We start from the raw sequence: 14,901 nt of genomic DNA, 5'->3' as shown, positions 1-14,901 counted from the left end.
AAGAACTCAACTATAAAACTCTCCAAGCCTGGGGCCTTGTTTTTTTTCTTTTGAAAAAATTAATTGACACTTTTTTTTAAGTCTTTTCCCAAAATTATTAGGATATCTTTCTGCTTCTTCTTGAATTAGCTTGGACATGTTAAAATTTCTCACCTCTCTGAAAGTTTCAAATCTAATAGCTCATGATTATCCATAGACTTCAACATAGTAAAATCTTTGTCAGACTTCAGTTTCATGTCACCTTCTTCTAGTTTTATGTGGGTATCTCCCTTTGATTACATTTACCACAAGTTAAGCTATATTGATTTTCCCCTCCCTTCCTAATACACTATATCTTACATTTTAAAGTTTTTTCTTAATTTACCATTTAAGTCTACTAATTTGCAACAAAGTCCAGCGTTGGCAATATTCTACAATGAAGGTACGTGATGTTCACATCTCCATTATTTTCCAAATGGTTTTTAATGAACATTTCCATTTCGACTTTCACCCAACAGAAGTCTAAGTGATCCACTTTTAATCACCAGGAGGTAGAGTTTTCTGTTCACTCTTTTGAAGTTTACCTTTAGTTTTCATCACGCTGTGGTCAGAAATCAAACCCTACTTCGGGAGTACTCACTAAGATTTTCTTTGTGGTCTTTTTGGGTGGAAAGACCAATGACATTCTTGAATGGAAACCAAAGCTATTAAACCAAAGATGCATGCATATTAGCAAGGTTCAGAACATTTCTGTACAAGAACAGATGGGCCTTCCAAATATGACAGAGACACTGGGGCCTCGTGAATTACCACCGAGAAGTTGGTATCTGAACAAAGGGAAACACAAATGGTCTCAAACAGGCTAAATATGCATGCACCAGAAGGATTATACCCCAAAAAGACCACGTGGTCATGAAAGACACCCCCATGACAAAGCATCAACTGACTTCTCTCTCTCCCTACAATCACAGCACTTTATTATCCCACAATCTCACATCAGACCAGTGGTTCTCAACCAGGAGTGACTCTCCTCCTGGTCCTACCACGAAGGGGACATTTGGCCTGTCTGGAGACAGTCTGGGTTGTCACTATTTGGGGTTAGGGTGTGACACTGGCTTCAAAGCGGTAGAGACCAAGGACACTGCTCATGATTCTACACTACACAGGGCCGTCCCCACAACGGAGAATGACCTGGTCCCAAAGGTCAAAAGGTCTGACACTGATAAACTCTCGTCTGGATCAAGGCCTCAAATTTCTAGACCTTTCTTTACTACAGGTTATATTCCTAATGACCACTAGAGGGCAGACCGGGGCCGCACACGGCCTGAAAATAAATAAATAAACCCTCTGCAGGAAGAATAAAGTCCCTCCGCCTGGCCCCTGCCCTGCCTTTCCAGTCTCTCCTGTTCTTCCCAAGAGTCCAGGATTCTTTCCACCGACTTGCTTTCCCCAAGTTCTCTCTGCCTGTACTCTCCTCCAGGACACGCCCCCCGCTTAATTTTTTTTTTTCTTTTCTTTTCTTTCTTTCTTTTTTTTTTTTAATATTGAAGCATAGTTGATTCTTTAAGACACACGTCAAAGGCGAGCATCCTTGACTATCAGTGGAATTGAGGGACTCAGCACACCTGGGCTCACTCACACCTGTCATCCCGCACTTGTCACCCCCAATAAAAATGTTCGGCTCCCCGATCAGCCTTACCCACTACCTGCCGCTAAGTGGTTTCGACTCTGGGTGCCGGGCACAGCTCTGCACACGCGGTAGGCTAGGTAAATAAATGTGTCGTTAGTCAATGCATGGAGGAAAAAAATGGGCGGCACCTAGGAGGTGCCCAGAAAGTACGCCCTCGATTCTATGATTTAGTAAGAGTGTGTTAGTTAGGATTTTTCCCCCCGACTTTCATGACCAGATCCCATTTCAGGGTGAAGGCACTTAACGTGTGAATCTGTGAAGCGCCTGGTCGCAGCAGAGCAGCGCGATGCATGCATCATACCCCAGAAGCCCCCTGGCGTCTCAAAGGTGCACAACATGCTTCCTGACCCGTTGGCCCACTGGCCCCGCGCTGTGCAGCCACCACGGGCCACGCCTACGTCCCACAGGTGAGTCGTACCTAGTGTCCTCGGCAGCAGGGCCGGAAGAGGATTTTCTGTGAAAACAAAACCAGCCGCTTTGAGGACAGCCCTGGACCATGGACCACTTGCTCCCATCACTTGAACCACACCTTCCGCAGCAGATGCGGAGAACACAGCCCGGGGCTGGGGGGCAGGGGGGAAGCAGAGGAAACACCTCCCAGAGTGACCTGGTCATCTGGGGTTCCCATGGGATGTCAAACTTAACACCACTTTTAAACCTCACAACTGACTCAGCCATTATCCTAAAGTCTGGCAGCGTTTTAACAGGTAAAACAGCGAGTGCCCCCAGGCCTGGGCTCTGCCACTTAGCGCTCTTTCGGACCCAGGGTCAGATAAGAATGCAAGAAAGAGAAAAGAAGAAATGTTATATATTGATGGTTCTGGGGAAACCTCTACCAGGAGCATTGCTGGGCCTTTGAAGAGACGCATTTTAGAATCTTGTTTTATCCTGATGTAAATTTGGGGTGGGAGGGGGGGTGTCGATATACTTTGGAAATGGCCAATTGTATTGGACATTTCTGAGGAGCCTTCTGGTGAAGTCCGTGGCGGGAGGGGGTGGTCAAGAGTGGAGAGGGAAGGGCAGCTGAAAGCCCTCAGCACACATTTGATTAAAAACCTGGGCAGAGTCATTCATAAGCAAAAAACAAACAAACAAAACCACAGGCTTGGGCTTCCCTGGTGGCGCAGTGGTTGAGAGTCCGCCTGCCGATGCAGGGGACGCGGGTTCGTGCCCCGGTCCGGGAGGATCCCACGTGCCGCGGAGCGGCTGGGCCCGTGAGCCATGGCCGCTGAGCCTGCGCGTCCGGAGCCTGTGCTCCGCAACGGGAGAGGCCACAACGGTGAGAGGCCCGCGTACCGCAAAAAAGAAAAAAGAAAAAAGAAAAAAAAGAAAAGAAAGAAAACCACAGGCTTTGGACCCCTAAAAAGCAGATGGCAAGTGCTTCAGTGTGTTACTGTAAAAATTCATAAACTCGTAAGATGCAGCGCTACTGCCATCTAGTGGGTGGAGGCCAGGGATGCTGCTCAACATCCTACAACGCACAGGATGGTCCCACCCCAGAGAATGATAGGCTCCAAATGTCAATAGCGCCAAGGTTGAGAATCCCCATATAACTCGTATAATCTCACAATCCTAAAACACAGGAACTGCTTTTCTCTCCACTCTTCAGATGAATAAGCTGAGGAACCGAGAGAGGTAAAATAACCTGTGACCCACAGAAATTTGCATTCTACCTAAGTGTCTCTGCTTGCAGGAAAGGTAAAGAAGTATGAAAAAACAGAATCATTTTTAAGGCAATCCCTCTCTGTAGATCAGATGTACATCAGCAAGAAAGCCCCTTCACTCACTAATGGAAAAATATTTAAATAGGAAAAGCTCCGGAGTTTTTAAGAGGTCATGGAAGGTTCTGGAAGGGTAAGAAGGTTACACAGATTTTAAAAAGAGAATGCACTGAGCTTGAGACTCAGCCACAAATCAAGCATGGGGCCGGGCAGGCACTTCTCGGTCATCTAATCTAATAACTGAATCTATTGATTATTATTATTTTTTATTTATTTATTTATTTATTTATTTTGCGGTATGCGGGCCTCTCACCGTTGTGGCCTCTCCCGTTGCGGAGCACAGGCTCCGGACATGCAGGCTCAGCGGCCATGGCTCACGGGCCCAGCCGCTCCGCGGCACCTGGGATCTTCCCAGACAGGGGCACGAACCCATGTCCCCTGCATCGGCAGGCGGACTCTCAACCACTGCGCCTCCAGGGAAGCCCGAATCTATTGATTATTGATTATTATCTATAATCATCTATTAGCTAATAAGCAATTGTTGGTAATCTAATGGAGATCGTTTCAGAACCCAGAATGAGGCCAGAGGCTGGGGTAAAGAGTTCATGAAACATCAGAAAGCAGTGTCTTGAGGGACTTCCCTGGTGGTCCAGTGGTAAAGAATCCACTTCACAATGCAGGGGACACGGGGCTGATCCCTAGTCAGGGAACTAAGATGCCACATGCCGTGGCACAACTAAGCCCATGCACCACAACTACTGAGCACGTGCGCCTCAACTAGAGAGCCTGCTTGCCACAAACTACAGAGCCCACGTGCTCTGGAACCCATGCACCATAACTGCAGAGCCCACACGCCCTGGAGCCTGTGCGCTACAACCCCAGAGAAGCCCGCATGCCTCAACAAAGATCCCATGTGCCACAACTAAGACCCAACGCAGCCAAAAATAAATGAAAGAGAGAAAGCAAAGGTTGAGTTTTTTAATTTTTAAAACACCAGCCCCCCCCCCCCCCCGCTCCACCTTTTTTTGGCGAGTATTCACTCTTTCTGGTACGGTACTTGTTGAAATCGCAAGATCTCTCCCTCCCTCCAGGGAAATGGCTCGGCGTGGACTCTGCCCACCCCCTGCGTCTACGCTTCCTCTTGTCCCCTAAACAAGGACCCCAGACCCCAAGCCAATGACAAATGCTGACCTGGGGATGAACACCACATTGTGCAGGTAATCTTCGAATGTTTTCCTGAACGAGGACTCCTCCAGCTCCTTGAGGATCTGCGAGTCGGTCTTCGGGCAGGAGCAGCATTCTCCGGCAGACTGTTCGTACTCACTTTGATTGTGCTTCTGGGACCCCTCAGACTCGAACGGTGGAGACCAGGTCCGGGAGGGCAGCTTCAACCCTGGAGAAAGCCAGAGCAGGGCGCTCAAGTTCCACCTCCCCCTACACACATACACACACGCAAAGGGGGCCTTCTCAGAGCGGCTGGGCACAGGGGACAGAGCTTGGGGCCAGGGTCTTGGTTCAAGTTCTACTGGGAAAAATAAGATCTCCCACTGGAGGGGCCTGTCAACTGAGAAGGCACCTGTGGGTGGTGCAGAAGGAAAATGTCAGACACCACAACCCCATAGGGCTGGACGCTGAAGGCAACCAGGCATGTCCCTGCCCTCACAGAACCTACATTCCAGTGGACAAGGTAGGTGGGGGTGGGAGGAATACACAATAAACTAATAAGTACACGTGCCATGGGTCCGATGGTGGGGTGAGAGGACAGAGGGTGTCTGGGGGGTGGGGGGGAATGTCTCAGAGAAAGTGACCACTAAGCAGTCCCCAAGGAAGTAAAAGAATGAGCCATGCACATATCTTGGTGTAAAGCAATTCAGACAGCGAAGAGCGAGTGCAAAGACCCTGAGGTAGGGATTTCCTCGGCAGGTCAGAAGACGCCAAGGACCCAGTGTAGCTGGAAGGGGATAAGGGAGAGAATGATGGGAGGTGGCATTAGAAAAGGACTGGGGGGGGGGCTTCCCTGGTGGCGCGGTGGTTGAGGGTCCGCCTGCCGATGCAGGGGACACGGGTTCGTGCCCCGGTCCGGGAAGATCCCACATGCCGCGGAGCAGCTAGGCTCGTGAGCCATGGCCGCTGAGCCTGCGCGTCCGGAGCCTGTGCTCCGCAACGGGAGAGGCCACAACAGTGAGGGGCCTGCGTACCGCAAAAAAAAAAAAGAAAAAAGAAAAGGACTGGGGACCAAGTCACAGTTGAATGAATGAATCATCAATCAACCAGGTAACTATAAAGCGATAAGAGGGTAGAGCAGAATTCCTATGGAATTCTAAGGGGTCAGACTTACAGACCCAGTGTTTATACTGACCAACCAAACTCTGCAGCGCAAACGAAAGAATCTACAATTCGTTCAGGAAAACGGAAGTCAGAGCAGAGCAGTGGTTCTCACCGGGGCAGAGGTGATTCACCGCTGCCCCCCACCCCCCACTCTGCAGGACAACGGGCATGGTCTGGTGACATTTTGGTGTTCGCCAGGGATGCTGCTCAACATCTTACCTGACACAAGACAGCCCCCACCTCAAAGAATTATCTGGCCCAAATGTCAACAGTGATGGATGAAAGACATGAAAGGAAATTGGGGGAAGAACTTTTTCCAAGAAGCACAGAAAAGAGAATTTTTTTTTTTTTTTTTTTGCGGTACGCGGGCCTCTCGCCGTTGTGGCCCCTCCCGTTGCGGAGCACAGGCTCCGGACGCGCAGGCGCAGCGGCCATGGCTCACGGGCCCAGCCGCTCTGCGGCACGTGGGATCCTCCCGGACCGGGGCACGAACCCGCGTCCCCTGCATCGGCAGGCGGACTCTCAACCGCGGCGCCACCAGGGAAGCCCAAGAGAATTTTTTAAAAAGGAAAAAAGAACAACTTCTCAAGGTCATGCTCTTAAAAAAATACCACACTGTTTTTTAAGTACCACAGCTGGCGGGCCTTGACCCCTGAGGCCCAGTTCTGGGGTTGCCTTTCACTTCTGTCACAACCCGGAGCATGCAGGCTCCTCCTGAAGGGTAAAAAGCCCCTGTTGCTGGGCGCCTACTCCTGTCTGTTGAGCAGGGGAAAGTCCATCTCTTCCTCTCCCTTTCAATGGCTCTGCTAGACAATGAGTTCAAAGTATCTTCCTGTGAATGGTGAGTACCCACTGGGAAGCTTGGCAAAATCCTTAAAAAATACTTCTTCTTAACGTTTATTAATAGACGTGGAATAACCTGTATGGGTTAGCTGTTGGAGGGGCTATTGATGGCATTCTGGATAAAAAAAAAAACAAAACAAAACAAAAAAAAAACTTCAGATTTCCTTAGTAAAAGGTCGGGGGGGGTCCTGATTTTTTTCTGGGGAGGAAGGGACTTCTGACCAGGCATGGACATAGCTCCTGACACCTGTCACCCCTTCTGCATGACACTAGGTGCCCCATGGATTTTCTGTGACTATAAAGTATAGTGAGGTATGTAGGACAGTCAAATGCATAGAGACAAAGTAGAAAGACGGGCACCGGGGGATGGGGGAGGGGGGGGAGAGTCAGTGTTTCATGGGGACAAAGTTTGCAGTTTGGGAAAATGCGAAAGTTCTGCAGACGGATGCTGGGGATGGTTGTACAACAGTGTGAATGTATTTAATGCTGCTGAACTGTGTACTTAAAAGCGGTTCAAATGGTAAATTTTATGTTATATATATTCCACAATAAAAAGCCATATATATAGTTGATAAGACTGTACTGTATAAATGAAATAAACAATTCAATATCAGAGGAGAAGTTAAAAGTTCTCACCAAAAAAAGAGATAAATATGTCAGGTGATAGATGTATTAATTAACTAGATGGGAAGAATCCTTTCAAAATGTCTATGTATATAAAATCATCACAATTCACACTTTAAATATCTTATCATTTACTTATCAAGTGCACCTCAATAAAGCTGGAAAAAAAAAAAAACACTTGTGATACTAAAGGAAGCTACTACTGGCCACGGTTAGTAAACTACTGATCTTGTGTGTGTTAGAAAGCTTATTAATTTGTGTATTTGGGTTTTTTAATTGTGGCAAAATATACATTAAAAAAAATACCATCCTCATCATGTTTAAGTGCACAGATCAGTGGCATTAAGTACATTCACATTATTGTGCAACCATCCCCACTATCCCTTTCCAGAACTTTCTCCTCTTCCCAAACTGAAACTCTGTCCCCATTAAATACTCACTCCCCAAACCCTCCCCCAGCCCCTGGCACCCACCATCCGGCTTCCTGTCTCTGTGGATTTGACTCCTCTAGGGACCTCCTAAGAGTTGAATCATACGATATCCATCCTTAGTAAGTTTATTTTTTAATTACATAAACTTTGGCATCATTACAAATAAAACCATGTCAAATTGTCATATTGTAATGGTAGATTCAGACTTCCAGAATAAAAGTTGTTGCTCTAAAAAAGAAAGAAAGAAAGAGAGAGAGAGAGAAAAAGAAAACATTGCCTATCCTGACGCTACTGGCAGTTCTAGCTGGCAGTTTCGGTTACTCAAATGCAGGGCCAACAGCTGACAGCTGAGCCAATGACTTCGCTTGCTCTCAAGTTATATAAAGCATCCAAGGAGATAAATCACGTTTGCAACCCTCTGCTCAGGCGGGGAATGAGGTCACAGGCATACATATAGCACATGATCTTAGAGCTGGGACAGCTCCCAGAGCTTATCTGGCCTCCCGCCCCTTCTCCCCAAAAGGAGGCAGCCAGTGACAAGCTCAGTGACTTGCCCAAAGCCCTACAGCAGGTCAGAGAAGACCTCAGGCTCCTGACCTCAGCCACACCTCATCAGTAGCCCTAAGGTCTGAGGATACCAGTAACTCAAAACATCTAAAGAAAAATAAATACAGACCAACCAATCAATCAACAACAACAAGACAACTAAAGGATAAATCAGGAGCTTGGGATGAACACACACACTGCTATTTATGAGATAGTTAACAAACAAGGACCTACTGTACAGCACAGGGAACTGTACTCAATATTCTGTGATAACCTATATGAGAGAAGAATCTGAAAAAGAATGAATCTAGGTATATGTATAACTGAATCACTTTGCTGTACACCTGAAACTAACACAACATTGTAAATCAACTAGACTCCAATAAATTTTTTTTAAACAAAAAGAAAAGAGTCTAGGGATTGGTGGAAAAATACTTTATATAGACTCCAAGAAAACAAAACAACTAAAGAAAAAAAAAAAGACTTTTGTTTCTCCAGTTTGATGGGCTTTTTTGAAACCCACGTTTCAAATAATCTTAAACTAATTTATACACACTAGTTTGAGGCTTCAAGTATTTTTCCCTCTTCCTGTAGATGGATGGAAGCCCATTAAGTAAATGAGATTAAAGGCTGGAAAAAAATGAGTCATTTAGTATTCAAATTTTGAATGGAAAGCCCAGGAGGGAAGAGATGATCACTCTTTGCCTTCTCTGATGCTTTCAACTTAAGGGTCTAAAATTAGGGGCGAAAATTCTTCCCTGACTTTGCCAATCACCACTCCACACATCGGCTGTGTTTCTAGCTTCGGAGGGAAGTCTCGCGTGGGTTAACGTAGCTACACCCCTACCAGGGGAGGTGGATGAGGAAGCGAAGGAGGAGAAAATTCCAGAGGGAAATGATGCCAAGACATGGGGAGTGTCTGTTTTTGACGGGAGTCTTCAGAGCGTGTCCTCACGCTGTGATGTTTAGAAATGCGAACAGGCAGGCGGACCTCCTCCTCTTACTGTGTTTTTCTTACAAATCCAAAGTTTGTGGCAACCCTGCGCTGAACAAGTCTATTAGTGCCAATTTCCCAACAGCGTTTGCTCACTTCATATGCCTGTGTCACGCTTTGGTAATTCTCACAATATTTCAAACTTCTTCATTTTTATTATATTTGTTATGGCGATCTGTGATCAGTGATCTTGGATGTTACTATTGTAATTGGACATTTTTTTTTTAGCAATCAAGTATTCTTTAATTAAGGTATATGCATTGTTTGGGGGGTTTTTTTTAGTCTAGATTTCTTCTTTGTTACATTTTTATTGAAATAGAGTTGATTTACAATGTTGTGTTAGTTTCAGGTGTACAGCAAAGTGATTCAGTATTTTCTTTTCAGATTCTTTTCCATTATCGGTTATTACAAGATACTGAGTATAGTTCCCTGTGCTATACAGTAGGACCTTGTTGGTTATGTTACCTATTTTATATACAGTAGTACGTATATTTTTAATCATTTTTAATTGGCATATAATTGCTTTACAATGTTGTGTTAGCTTCTGCTGTACAACGAAGTGAATCAGCTCTATGTATACATATATCCCCTCCCTCTTGGACCTCCCTCCCACCCTCCCCGCCAACCCACCGACCTAGGTCAGCACAGAGCATGGAGCTGAGCTTCCTATGCTTCACGGCATGTTCCCGCTAGCTATCTATTTTACGCATGGTAGTGTATATATGTCAATCTTAATCTCCCAATTCATTCCACCCTCCGTTTCCCCTCTGCGTCCGCATGTCTGTTCTCTACGTCTACATCTCTATTCCTGCCCTGCAAATAGGTTCATCAGTACCATTTTTCTAGATTCCACATATAGGCCAGAAAGAGAAATACTTAAAATATATTTTAAGTATATTTTTCCTTAAACATAATGCTATCGCACACTTACAGTATAGTGTGGACATAACTTTTATAGGCACTGGAAACCAAAAAGTTCACATGACTCAATTTACTGCAATATTCGCCTCCTTGCGGGAGTCTGGAACCGAACCCGCAGTATCTCTGAGGTCTGCCTGGATGTGTGTTTTCATCAAGAGATAAAATGGAGTGTGTGTACCCATATGCACATGCTGGGAAGTGGAAGGGGAGAGGTGCTTCCCCAAAAGAAGAACAAAGTGGATCAGATGTTACACACACTACTATGTATAAAATAGATAACAAGAACCTACTGTATAGCACAAGGAACTCCACTCGACATTTTGTAATAACCTACAAGGGACAAGAATCTGAAAAAGAATATATACCTAAAACGGAATCACTGTGTTATACACCTGAAACTAACACCAATTTAAATCAACTATACTTCAATTTAAAAAAAATAATGTAGGGCTTCCCTGGTGGCGCAGTGGTTGAGAATCCGCCTGCCGATGCAGGGGATGCGGGTTCGTGCCCCGGTCCGGGAAGATCCCACATGCTGTGGAGCGGCTGGGCCCGTGAGCCGTGGCCGCTGCGCCTGCGCGTCCGGAGCCTGTGCTCCGCAACGGGAGAGGCCACAACAGTGAGAGGCCCGCGTACCGCAAAAAAAAAAAAAAAAAAAAAATGTAAAAAATAACCTTGAAAAAAAACCCGGCCCCTCCCCCGCCTCTGCCTGCACTCACCTTTGAGGCAGTAATCTAATTCATACAGTTCACCGTCTTCCTCCTGTCTCTCCCAGAACACCAAGTAGTGTGTGATGTTGCCATTGGGGTCAGAGGGAGGCTTCCACTTCAGAATAATCTGGGACGAAGAATTAGACACCGAGATGGGATCCAGGGGAACAGAAGGATCTGCCAAGGAGAAAGGAGACAGGTCCACTGTGAGGAGGAGGAGGAGGAGGAGGGTGCAGGCCATCGGGCGGGCATGAGGGGGAAAACCCAAGTTCGAGAAATCATGAGGATGTTCTCTGCAGTGTTTTTTAACATCAGAGAAAACTGGCAACACGTGGAATGCTTGCCCGGTGAGAGCATGGGTTACAAAATTACAATCCATGGGTACCACAGACTATGTAGATTTCATGTTCCACCATTTTTGCAACAAGCATTTACGGCAGCAGTCCCCAACCTTTTTGGCACCAGGGTTCAGTTTCGTGGGAGACAATTTTTCCACGGACTGGAGGCGGGGGTGGTTTCAGGATGATTCAAGCACATTACATTTATTGCATACTTCATTTCTATTATTACTACATTGTAATATATAATGAAATAATTATACAACTCACCAGAATGCAGAATCAGTGGGAGCCCTGAGCTTGTTTTCCTGCAACTAGATGGTCCCATCTGGGGGCGATGGGAGACAGTGACACCCGACGTGTGTTGCTTATGTCCAGTCTACTCTGTGAAATGCAGCTTAAGTGTCACTTGCCACTCACTGATAGGGTTTTGATGTGAGTCTGCAAGCAGCTGATTTATGATGGTCTCTGTGCAGTCAAACCTCTCTGCTAAGGATAATCTGTATTTGCAGCCACTCTCCAGCACCAGCATCACCGCCTCAGCTCCACCTCAGATCATCAGGCATTAGATTCTCATAAGGAGCGTGCAAGCTGGATCCCTCCCTCACATGCGCAGTTCACAGTAGGGTTCATGGTCCCATGAGAATCGAATGCCACCGCGGATCTGACGGGAGGCGGAGCTCAGGCGGTAACGCAAGGGACAGGAAGCGGCTGTAAATACGGATGAAGCTTCGCTCGCTCTTCCGCCGCCACCTCCTGCTGCGCGGCCTGGTTCCTAACAGGCGGCAGACTGGTACCAGTCTGTGGCCCAGAAGTCGGGGACCCCTGATTGACAGAGCTCCAGCGACGTGCCAAGCTTTCTCTGTTCTGGGTACCGAAAAGGCGCGCTGGGGAAGAGGAGGATCATGGGAATAGACAAAGCCACATCTTCTGGTTAACAATAGCCCCAACTGAACCCAGTCCTGGGGCGAATTTCAGCAGTGGGATCCCTTTCAATCTTATCACTGAGCTGGAAGCCCATCTAACATTCCCCCCAAAGGCACCACCTTTGGGCTCCACAAAAGCTTCCCCTCGAGAACGGAGGTGGCAGAGGGAGTCGGTGAGGGGTGGGAGTGGGGGTCTCAAGGCAGAGGACACAGTGTGTACAAAAGCCTGGAAGCTGGAAGTTTCCCAGAAACTGTAAGTCCTGCTGCAGGTATTGCTGGAGGATACAGGATGAGACGGCAGTAGTCAATAAAGCTGGGGCTGGTTCATAAAGTTTGGACTCGATCCTACGGGACAGGATTTCTCAACTACTGACTTTCGGGGGCTACATAATTCTTTGCCGGGGGGGGGGGGCTGTCCTGTGCATTGTGATATGTTGACCAGCACCCCTGGTCCCCAACCCCACCTCCCCAGTCACGCCAACCAAAAATATCTCCAAGGGCTTCCCTGGTGGCGCAGTGGTTGAGAGTCCGCCTGCCGATGCAGGGGACGCGGGTTCGTGCCCCGGTCCGGGAGGATCCCACGTGCCGCGGAGCGGCTGGGCCCGTGAGCCGTGGCCGCTGAGCCTGCGCTCCGCAACGGGAGAGGCCACAGCGGTGAGAAGCCCGCATACCGAAAAAAAAAAAAATCTCCAAAATGTCTCCTATCCCAGTGGTTGGACAGGGCTTATGCTTTATGAAAATATAACTAAATTGCTATGAAATACTCCTCAAAAAATGGAGATGGGGGAAAAGGCATAGTGATGAAACAAAAACGGCAAAATATTGATCATTGTTGAAGCTGAGAGATGGTTACGAGGTGGCAGTGGGGGGAATCTTTTTTTTTTTTTTTCCTACTTTTGTAAATATTTGAATATTTTCCATAATGGGAAGAAGAAATGTATGTTCCCCTCTGATGTCTTGTTGCTACTGCCTCATCTTCTGAAATTATAAACCTCAGTGGCCGGCTCTTTTAGAAGCCAATAACCATGCAAAAAAAAAAAAAAAAAAAAACGCATTTCATATGACATCACCGGGTCAGCCTGTTAAATGTAAGACGTCTGATTCACGCACAAATTCATATCCACAAGAAATGCTTACTAGTGGCATCTGTCTGGACATAGATGATGTCGCTCTTGGCCCCGTATGTGCGGCGTTCATCAGAAAAGGTGACCAAGGTCTTGACAAAGATGGCGTACTGGGTCCAGGGCTTGAGACCACGCATTAGCCACCCGGGGTGGTTCTGTGACTTGGGGTCGTTGGACCTCATAGGCGGGTCAATATCCACCACAGTCCAGCTGTTGGAGCCACATGCATCCTGCCCGTCAAACTCTGTCACGTTCTGATAAGGGCTTTCAAGATGAAATAGGAAAAGTTGGTTACCATTTCTCAACCATAGCTCTAAAGACCAAAGAGATGTGGCCGGGCGAAGTTACCTCCTATAGGCTTGCACCCTGTTCACCAACAATCCTCTACCACAAGGAAAAAAGACACAGGAATAGCCAAAGAGAAAGGGACCTCTTCCCTTACGCCTCAACTTCTCAACAACAATAATAAAAGTGATCAGGATGATGATACTAACTACCAGAGTTATTGATAAGATTACACGAGAGGATGTGTGTTGACTTCTCCACACACAGCCTGACACATAGTAAATTTTGAGGGATGGGGATTTCCCTGGTGGTCCAGGGGTTAAGAATCCGCCTTCCAATGCAGTGGACACGGGTTCGATCCCTGGTCGGGGAACTAAGATCCCACATGCCGCGGGGCAACTAAGCCCACACACTCTAGAGCCTGTGGGCCACAGTTAGGGAGCCCGGGCACCGCAACTAGAGAGAACCCCACGTGCCACAACTAAGACCCTATGCAGCCAAATAAATAAATAAGTAAATACGTATTTTTTAAAGAATCTTGAGGGATGGAATAATCATTCATATTAACACAATCACCACTTCCACTGCCTTCCTTGAAAATTTCAGCACAGTCATATGCTCATAACGACTAGGTGTTATTGAAAGGCGACAGAGTTTCAGTGTGAGATGACGAGTGAACTGTGGAGAGGGCTGGCGATGATGGTCACACAGTGCCATGAATGTCCTTAATGCCACCGAGCTGCACACTTAAACGTCATTAAGACGGTCAATTTCATGTATGTTTGACCACAATTATTCAAATGCTGGAAAAAATACAAAATAGATAAAAAATAAACTTTAAGACACCTACTAAGTAGACTAAGTGACTTTTTATTAAGGATGTCTGGTGAGATGTACATATAAGAAGCAAAATGGGATATAGCTATAGGAGACTGCCCAATCTGGACCCTCCAGAAGAAACCTGCCTGCTTCGGTTCCTGGCTTTTGACAACAGGGAACGTTATTGACGTCACACACGGTCAACTGGTGAGATCTGACCAAGGAACCTATGACATTTATTCCACAAGTCAGGAGATAGAAAGGAACCTCAGAGGGGAGCCTCTGGGCACATATGCAACCAACACACCTCCTTATCCTTCTACTTACGCCTCTTTGTAGAAGAGCATGAACCCCAGGAGGTCTCGGAAGTCAGGGGGCCAATACGGCTCCCATTTCAGCAAGATCTTGTCATAAGAGGTCCGAATGTAAGAAAATTTAAGTAATTCATTTTCACCTAGAAAGGTTAAAAAAAAAGGTATCAGAATTTAAATAATTTATTTCAACCCAAAGCAGATGATCCCATATTTCCAAGAGTGTCCACGAGAAGGAAGATGGCAACCTGCTGTTCCTCTTGAGAGTTCTTATTTCCACATGCCTCTCCTGTGTTCAGAGTCAAGAACAG

At 46.7% G+C, this 14,901-nt stretch overlaps 1 protein-coding gene across 4 annotated transcripts in view; it reads right to left on the bottom strand.

Annotated features, from left to right (window-relative positions):
• Nucleotides 1–14,901, bottom strand: part of INSR (insulin receptor) — a 133,505-nt gene that overhangs the window by 23,990 nt on the left and 94,614 nt on the right. For 2 of the 4 annotated variants that reach the window (XM_059062581.2, XM_059062582.2), the window contains exons 7-11: nt 14,607–14,733; nt 13,189–13,439; nt 10,797–10,964; nt 4,582–4,783; nt 2,088–2,123 (exon numbers count right to left, since the gene is read on the bottom strand). In XM_059062581.2, the coding sequence (XP_058918564.1) occupies nt 2,088–2,123; nt 4,582–4,783; nt 10,797–10,964; nt 13,189–13,439; nt 14,607–14,733 (784 nt within the window). The remainder of the gene's footprint in view (nt 1–2,087; nt 2,124–4,581; nt 4,784–10,796; nt 10,965–13,188; nt 13,440–14,606; nt 14,734–14,901) is intronic. The other 2 variants (XM_059062583.2, XM_059062584.2) reach the window with 1 other exon arrangement.

The sequence above is a fragment of the Kogia breviceps genome, chromosome 4 (assembly GCF_026419965.1).
Source record: "Kogia breviceps isolate mKogBre1 chromosome 4, mKogBre1 haplotype 1, whole genome shotgun sequence".
In the NCBI taxonomy this organism is placed as follows: Eukaryota; Metazoa; Chordata; class Mammalia; order Artiodactyla; family Physeteridae; genus Kogia; species Kogia breviceps.
The sequence above is the reverse complement of the archived record's forward strand: the minus strand, read 5'-3'. Positions and strand labels throughout refer to the sequence as shown.